We start from the raw sequence: 8,985 nt of genomic DNA, 5'->3' as shown, positions 1-8,985 counted from the left end.
TGGAGAATAGTCATTCTCTTGGTTGGGAGGAAATTGTACCTCTCTTTTATTCTAAATTTTATCCTCCTCATGAAGTGCATATTGATAGGAATTATATTTATAACTTTTATCCTCGTGATGGAGAGAGTATTTCTCAAGCGTGGGGGAGATTAAAGTCACTAATGCTCAAATGTCCCATTCATGAGCTTCCCCGTATTGTTATTGTTAACAATTTTTATGCGAGGCTTTCAGGACAACACAAGGACTACCTGGACGCATGTTCGGAGGGATCTTTCACAAGCAAGGAGGTTGAAGCTAGGTGGGATCTTCTTGATCGGATTAAGGAGAACGCTGAAGGATGGGAGAACAATGAAGGTAAAGAGTCAGGTATAAATTATGATTATGAATGCATTGAAGCTTTTATGGATACCGTTAAATTTCGAAATATGAGTGCTACTTATGGTCTTGACTCTCAAGTTGCTGCAAATCTTTATAAAGCATTTGCTTCTCATTTTGAACTGCCTAAAAAGAATTTTGATAAGTATCATGAACCTTTTAAAGAGGCTTGCATGAAGAATGAAATTGTTGTTAATTATTGCAATAAGCATGCTCAAACTCCTAAGAATGTTATTTCCTATAAGCATGTTAATTTTTGTGGAATGCATAGACCTTGTGGAATTAATCAAGTCAAAGATGAATATTGCATCCATCATATTAATGAAAAAACTAGAAAGTGGCTTAGGGCTCTAGATGATCTTGGTAAAAAAGTTTGTGCCCTCTATCCTTTTATTTGTGAAGTTTGCCATGAAGTGGGTCATTTTAATTTTCAATGCTCCTCCAATGATAATTTGAACCCAATGAGTGGTACAAATTTGTATTGTGATGATGAAATTACTCCTAATCAGCATGATGAACTTACTTTATTTTTGGGGTGTGAAGAACTGTCGAGAAAAATCTCTTTGTTACATATGAGTGATCTTGATATTGATGATGTCCTGCATGGGTGTTTTCCTTATTGCATTGATAATAGCCATACAAATACTTACATACAAAATATTTTAGAAGATGACGCCTTGCCAAAATATGATAGGACCGCTGTATGTTTTCAACTAATTAATGAAAAGGAGGGATCCTCCCAAGTTTCTTCTATTGTTTCTGAAAGTAAATCAGGTTATGCGGACAAGCCACCCCTCAAGCCTCTTCCTCCTAAAGAAGGGAACAAGGAGAAGGAAGAGAAGAAGGGAACGAAGAAGAAGAAGAAGAAGAAGAAGATGGAGAATAAAAAGAAGGAGGTAACGGCGTATCCCCGCCTGAATGAGATAACGCTAGGTAACCGTGAGTATGTTGCTCCTAATGATTATTATGATAATGAATCTGAATACGATGATCTTCCTATGCTCTCTACATGCACAAGTGATCATGATTTGAATGAGCACACTACTTTTGATATTGCAAATCTCTGGGAAACTAATTCTGAAAATGATGATGATAATAATTGCCATAGTGTCAGTGCTATCCATGCTTCCTCCCATAACAATATAGAAAGCTCTAAGCTTGGGGAAGAGGTGTTTGAAAATCCTTTTGCTACTGGTAATTATGTTCTTGATACATCCCCTTCTAATAACAATGATGGTGTGGACACAGATAAACCGACTGTGAAAGATAACTATTCTATTTCTTATGATGACACTATGCCTCCGATCTTTGATGATTATTATAAAGAATGCTATGATATAGGTGATAACTATCCTTATGAAACTTGTCATAGTCATGATTGGATTACCAAAAACAATTCTTTTAATATGCAACTTGTTTACCATGTTCAAATTCTTGATAATAATCTTGCTCCAATTACTATTAATGAGAATAACTCTTCTTATGCCAAAATTAATGATACTTCTATGCATATGAACCATGATAAGAATGTTTTAAGTGATGGGTATATTGTGGATTTCATCAATGATGCTACTGAAAGTTATTATGAGAGAGGGAAATATGGTTATATGCATCTTAATAATATTAAGTTTCCCCTCTTTATGTTGAGAACCTTGAAGTTACTCGTGTTTTATCCTCTTATGCTTGTCACTTTGTTCTTCATGAATTCATTTGTGTACAAGATTCCTCTGCATAGGAAGCATGTTAGGCTTAAAATGTGTTTTGAATTTGCCTCTTGAAGCTCTCTTTTGCTTCAAATACTATTTCTTGCGAGTGCATCATCAAAACTGCTGAGCCCATCTTAATGGCTATAAAGAAAGAACTTCTTGGGAGATAACCCATGTGTTATTTTGCTACAGTACTTTGTTTTATATTTGTGTCTTGGAAGTTGTTTACTACTGTAGCAACCTCTCCTTATCTTAGTCTTGTGTTTTGTTGTGCCAAGTAAAGTCGTTGATAGTAATGTTCATACTAGATTTGGATTACTGCGCAGAAACAGATTTCTTTGCTGTCACGAATCTGGGCAAAATTCTCTGTAGGTGACTCAGAAAATTATGCCAATTTACGTGAGTGATCCTCAGATATGTACGCAACTTTCATTCAATTTGAGCATTTTCATTTGAGCAAGTCTGGTGCCTCAATAAAATTCGTCTTTACGGACTGTTCTGTTTTGACAGATTCTGCCTTTTATTTCGCATTGCTTCTTTTGCTATGTGGGATGGATTTCCTTGTTCCATTGACTTCCAGTAGCTTTAAGCAATGTCCAGAAGTGTTAAGAATGATTGTGTCACCTCTGAACATGTGAGTTTTTGATTATGCACTAACCCTCTAATGAGTTGTTTCGAGTTTGGTGTGGAGGAAGTTTTCAAGGGTCAAGAGAGGAGGATGATACAATATGATCAAGAAGAGTGAAAGCTCTAAGCTTGGGGATGCCCCGGTGGTTCACCCCTGCATATATCAAGAAGACTCAAGCGTCTAAGCTTGGGGATGCCCAAGGCATCCCCTTCTTCATCGACAACATTATCAGGTTCCTCCCCTGAAACTATATTTTTATTCCATCACATCTTATGTGCTTTGCTTGGAGCGTCGGTTTGTTTTTGTTTTTGTTTTGTTTGAATAAAATGGATCCTAGCATTCATTGTGTGGGAGAGAGACACGCTCCGCTGTTGCATATGGACAAGTATGTCCTTAGGCTTTACTCATAATATTCATGGCGAAGTTTCTTCTTCGTTAAATTGTTATATGGTTGGAATTGGAAAATGATACATGTAGTAAATTGCTAAAATGTCTTGGATAATGTGATACTTGGCAATTGTTGTGCTCATGTTTAAGCTCTTGCATCATATGCTTTGCACTTATTAATGAAGAAATACATAGAGCATGCTAAAATTTGGTTTGCATATTTGGTCTCTCTAAAGTCTAGATAATTTCTAGTATTGAGTTTGAACAACAAGGAAGATGGTGTAGAGTCTTATAATGTTTTCAATATGTCTTTTATGTGAGTTTTGCTGCACCGGTTCATCCTTGTGTTTGTTTCAAATAACCTTGCTAGCCTAAGCCTTGTATCGAGAGGGAATACTTCTCATGCATCCAAAATCCTTGAGCCAACCACTATGCCATTTGTGTCCACCATACCTACCTACTACATGGTATTTCTCCGCCATTCCAAAGTAAATTGCTTGAGTGCTACCTTTAAATTTCCATTCTTCACCTTTGCAATATATAGCTCATGGGACAAATAGCCTAAAAACTATTGTGGTATTGAATATGTACTTATGCACTTTATCTCTTATTAAGTTGCTTGTTGTGTGATAACCATGTTCCTGGGGACGCCATCAACTACTCTTTGTTGAATATCATGTGAGTTGCTATGCATGTTCGTCTTGTCTGAGGTAAGGGAGATTTACCACCTTATGGTTAGAGCGTGCATATTGTTAGAGAAGAACATTGGGCCGCTAACTAAAGCCATGATCCATGGTGGAAGTTTCAGTTTTGGACATATATCCTCAATCTCATATGAGAAAATTAATTGTTGCTACATGCTTATGCATAAAAGAGGAGTCCATTATCTGTTGTCTATGTTGTCCCGGTATGGATGTCTAAGTTGAGAATAATCAATAGCGAGAAATCCAATGCGAGCTTTCTCCTTAGACCTTTGTACAGGCGGCATAGAGGTACCCCTTTGTGACACTTGGTTAAAACATGTGCATTGCGATAATCCCGGTAATCCGAGCTAATTAGGACAAGGTGCGGGCACTATTAGTATACTATGCATGAGGCTTGCAACTTGTAAGATATAATTTACATAACACATATGCTTTATTACTACCGTTGACAAAATTGTTTCTTGTTTTCAAAATCAAAGCTCTAGCACAAATATAGCAATCGATGCTTTCCTCTTTGAAGGACCTTTCTTCTACTTTTATGTTGAGTCAGTTCACCTATTTCTCTCCATCTCAAGAAGCAAATATTTGTGTGAACTGTGCATTGATTCCTACATACTTGCATATTGCACTTATTATATTACTCTATATTGACAATATCCATGAGATATACATGTTACCAGTTGAAAGCAAACGCTGAAACTTCATCTTCCTTTGTGTTGCTTCAATACCTCTACTTTGAATTATTGCTTTATGAGTTAACTCTTATACAAGACTTATTGATGCTTGTCTTGAAGTACTATTCATGAAAAGTCTTTGCTATATGATTCATTTGTTTACTCATGTCATTTACATTGTTTTGATCGCTGCATTCATTACATATGCTTACAATAGTATGATCAAGGTTATGATGGCATGTACTCCAGAAATTATCTTTGTTTATCGTTTACCTGCTCGGGACGAGCATAAACTAAGCTTGGGGATGCTGATACGTCTCCGACGTATCGATAATTTCTTATGTTCCATGCCACATTATTGATGATATCTACATGTTTTATGCACACTTTATGTCATATTTGTGCATTTTCTGGAACTAACCTATTGACGAGATGCCGAAGGGCCAGTTCCTGTTTTCTGCTGTTTTTGGTTTCAGAAATCCTAGTAAGGAAATATTCTCGGAATCGGACGAAATCAACGCCCAGCATCTTAGAAATACACGAAGCTTCCAGAACACCCGGGAAGGACCAGAGGTGGGCCACAGGGGCCCCAGGAGGGTGGCTGGCGCGGCCCAAGCCCTGGCCGCGCCGCCATACCCCCTCACCGCCTCGTCGCCCCTCTGACTCCGCCTCTTCGCCTATATAAAGGTCCCAGACCTAAAACTTCGAGACGGAAAAGCCACGGTACGAGAAACCTTCCAGAGCCGCCGCCATCGCGAAGCCAAGATCTGGGGGACAGGAGTCTCTGTTCCGGCACGCCGCCGGGACGGGGAAGTGCCCCCGGAAGGCTCCTCCATCATCACCACCGCCATCTTCATCAACGCTGCTGTCTCCCATGAGGAGGGAGTAGTTCTCCATCGAGGCTCGGGGCTGTACCGGTAGCTATGTGGTTAATCTCTCTCCTATGTACTTCAATACAATGATCTCATGAGCTGCTTTACATGATTGAGATTCATATGAGTTTTGTATCACTATTCATCTATGTGCTACTCTAGTGATGTTATTAAAGTATTCTATTCCTCCTGCATGGTGTAAAGTGGGCAGTGTGTGCATCATGTAGTACTTGGTGTAGTTTATGATCGTGATCTCTTGTAGATTGTGAAGTTAACTATTACTATGATGGTATTGATGTGATCTATTTGGTTATGTTGATCTATCTTGCACTCTAAGGTTATTTAAATATGAACATTGAATATTGTGGAGCTTGTTAACTCCGGCATTGAGGGTTCGTGTAATCCTACGCAATGGTGTTCATCATCCAACAAGAGGGTGTAGAGTCTAGCATTTATCTATTCTGTTATGTGATCAATGTTGAGAGTGTCCATTAGTGAAAGTATGATCCCTAGGCCTTGTTCCTAAATACTGCTATCGCTGCTTGTTTACTGTTTTACTGTGTTTCTACTGTCTGCAATATTACCACCATCAACTACACGCCAGCAAGCATTTTTCTGGCGTTGTTACTACTGCTCATACTTATTCATACCACATGTATTTTACTATCTCTTCGCCGAACTAGTGCACCTATTAGGTGTGTTGGGGACACAAGAGACTTCTTGCTTTGTGGTTGCAGGGTTGCTTGAGAGGGATATCTTTGACCTCTTCCTCCCTGAGATCGATAAACCTTGGGTGATCCACTTAAGGGAAACTTGCTGCTGTTCTACAAACCTCTGCTCTTGGAGGCCCAACACTGTCTACAAGAATAGAAGCTCCCGTAGACATCAGTCCCCGTCAAGATGTCTACCACCGTCGCCAACTACCTCGCCTGGAAGACGTACTTCTACCTCCTCTTCCGCGAGTACAACCTGCGCGATCACATCGACGGCACCGCCGACCTCCTCGCCTGCGACGCCGACTGGCTGGCCATCGACGCCACCATCATCCGCTGGCTCTTCCTCACCGTCTCGCCGGACATCTTCAAGACCGTCGTTCGGGAAGGCGATGATGCCCGCACGGTGTGGGGAAAGATCAACGGCCTCTTCACCAATAACAAGCTCCAACATGTTGTCTTTTTGCAGCAGGAATTCTTCGGCACACCCCAGGGCGATCAAACCTTGGACGCCTACTGCCTGCGCCTCAAGGCCATCTCCGACGAGCTCCAGGACCTTGGGTTCCGGATTGGCGACGAGCTCCTCCTCTCCACCCTCACCGCCGGCCTCAACGAGGACCTCGGCAACGCCGCCTCCAACCTGACCCTCATGACCAACCCTACGTTCGAGCGGGCGGTCGACTACCTCCGGCTGGAGGAACGGCGGCTGAAGGGTGTGCGCACCCGGGCAGTTCACACCGCTCTATGGGCCAGCGGCAACAGCGTTCTCCCTCATGGCGGAGGAGCTCCACCAGTGCCCACCCCCGCCCCTCCACAACCTGCGCCTCAGCCGCAACAACACCAAGGAGGAGGGGGCGGTGGCCGCGGCCGTCGCCGTGGCCGTGGTGGTGGCCGTGGCGGTGGCCACAACGGCGGCCCCGGCATCGTCGGTCCGCGCCCCGGGTACTCACACCCCACTCCGCCGTGGGCGGGCGGACACAACCCCTGGACGGGGGGTCGTGCACGCCTACACCATGCCCGTCCCGCGCCCCCCCGTCCCCGGCACCGTCGGCCCGCGCCTGCCGATGCACCAGGCCTTCATCGCCGCGCCACCGCAGGCTCCCGCCGGCCTGCCCTATGCTCCCGCCGACCTTCCCTACGGCGGCATGATGCCGCCGGCCCCTACTGCCCACTGGGACCCCGCGCTGTACACCGCCCTTCAGCACGCCCCCTCGCCGGGCGCTTACTCTGGCGGTGGCGATGGGTTCATGGACACCGGAGCCTCCGCACACATGGCTGCTCACCCGGGTAACCTTTCCACTTCATCTCCGACATCCACTTCCTCTCGCATCATCGTCGGTAACGGTGCTGGTCTTCCCATCTCTCATATTGGCTCCACTCCTTTTCCTTCTAACTCTACACCATTGTCTCTTAATAATGTCTTAGTTTCACCACAACTTGTTCAGAACCTAGTTTCCGTCAAAACTCTCTCTCGTGATAACTCTGTAACTGTGGAATTTGACGAGTTTGGTTTTTCTGTAAAGGACGCCCGTACCCGGATGGTTTTGCACCGCTGTGAGAGTCCCGGCGACCTGTACCCCGTTCAGCCGTCTCCCTCCACTCACGATGCACCTCGGGCGCTCTCTGCCGGCATCGACCTTTGGCACGCTCGTCTTGGCCATCCCAGCTCCACCTCGCTCCATCAAATAATGAGAGGCTTTTCTTTTTCATGTAATAAAATGGCGGCTCACTCATGTGACGCCTGCCGACTAGGCAAACATGTTCGGCTTCCTTTTAGTACTTCATCCACAGTTGCATCTTTTCCCTTTCAATTACTTCATAGTGATGTATGGACGTCCCCTATACCGAGTCATTCTGGTTTTCTTTATTATCTTGTTATTCTCGATGATTTTTCTCACATTGTCTGGACTTTTCCTCTTCGTAAGAAATCTGACGTTGCCTCCACACTCACCGCCTTTTATTCTTATGTGTCTACGCAGTTCGTTCGTCCCATCCTCGCCCTCCAAACTGACAACGGCAAGGAGTTCGACAACACCAACATCCGCACCCTCCTCTCCACCCACGGCACCATCTTTCGCCTAACCTGCCCATACACCTCCCAGCAGAACGGCCGCGCCGAGCGCGTCCTACGCACTCTAAATGACTGCGTCCGTACCCTCTTGTTCCACGCCCACATGCCCCCCCAGTTCTGGCCGGACGCCCTCTCCACCGCCACCCTCCTAGTCAACCTACGCCCGTGTCGCCCTCGCTGGAATTACACACCTCATAATCTCCTGTTTGGCTCACCCCCTTCATACGACGGTCTCCGCATTTTCGGTTGTCGTTGTTTCCCTAACACCGCTGCCACCACCCCTCATAAACTCGCACCTCGCTCCATTCCGTGTGTATTTCTCGGTTACCCGGCTAACACCAAAGGCTACCGTTGCTATGATCTTGTCTCTCATCGCGTCATCACGTCCCGGCACGTGTACTTTGATGAGCACTGTTTTCCATCTGCGCAGGAACAGGTGAGGACTTCTCCTCCCGTGACTGACAGTCCGCGGCGTCGCGGCCCTACCTTGGTGGAGGTCCCTGGCTCGGCAGCGCCCCCGCACGCTCCCTCTACTCAAGTTGCGACACCTCCCGTGACGCCCTCGAGCACTGTCTCGGGCTCACACGTGGCGCCCTCGAGCCCCGCCTCGGGCGCCGCTACCTCGCCCCCGACACCGCCCGCGTCGCCCTCGAGCACTGCCTCGGGCACCGCCGTGTCATCTGCGCCCTCTACCACGTCGCCTTCGAGCCCCAGCTCGGGCGATGCCTCGCCTCCGGCCCCGCCTCCGCCTCCTCCGCCGCCGGCGACGGGCCCCCTCACGCGCGCCCGTGTGGGGATTCGCGTCCCGAGCAGGCGGTACCCCTCGGACGAGTATGTCTGGACCGCGTCGACTTC

The 8,985-nt window shown here is 45.7% G+C and overlaps 1 protein-coding gene across 1 annotated transcript; it reads left to right on the top strand.

The window, feature by feature from the left end:
* The first annotated feature begins 6,246 nt into the window (after window positions 1-6,246).
* Window positions 6,247-8,592, top strand: LOC139839116 (uncharacterized). The gene is made up of 5 exons (XM_071829162.1): window positions 6,247-6,772; window positions 6,822-7,346; window positions 7,485-7,600; window positions 8,039-8,210; window positions 8,561-8,592. Exons 1-5 carry the CDS (start codon window positions 6,247-6,249, stop codon window positions 8,590-8,592), a joined length of 1,371 nt encoding a protein of 456 aa, XP_071685263.1.
* The last annotated feature ends 393 nt before the right edge of the window (window positions 8,593-8,985 follow it).

The sequence above is a fragment of the Lolium perenne genome, chromosome 4 (assembly GCF_019359855.2).
Source record: "Lolium perenne isolate Kyuss_39 chromosome 4, Kyuss_2.0, whole genome shotgun sequence".
NCBI classification, from domain to species: domain Eukaryota; kingdom Viridiplantae; phylum Streptophyta; class Magnoliopsida; order Poales; family Poaceae; genus Lolium; species Lolium perenne.
This window is presented reverse-complemented; position numbering and strand designations above follow the sequence as displayed.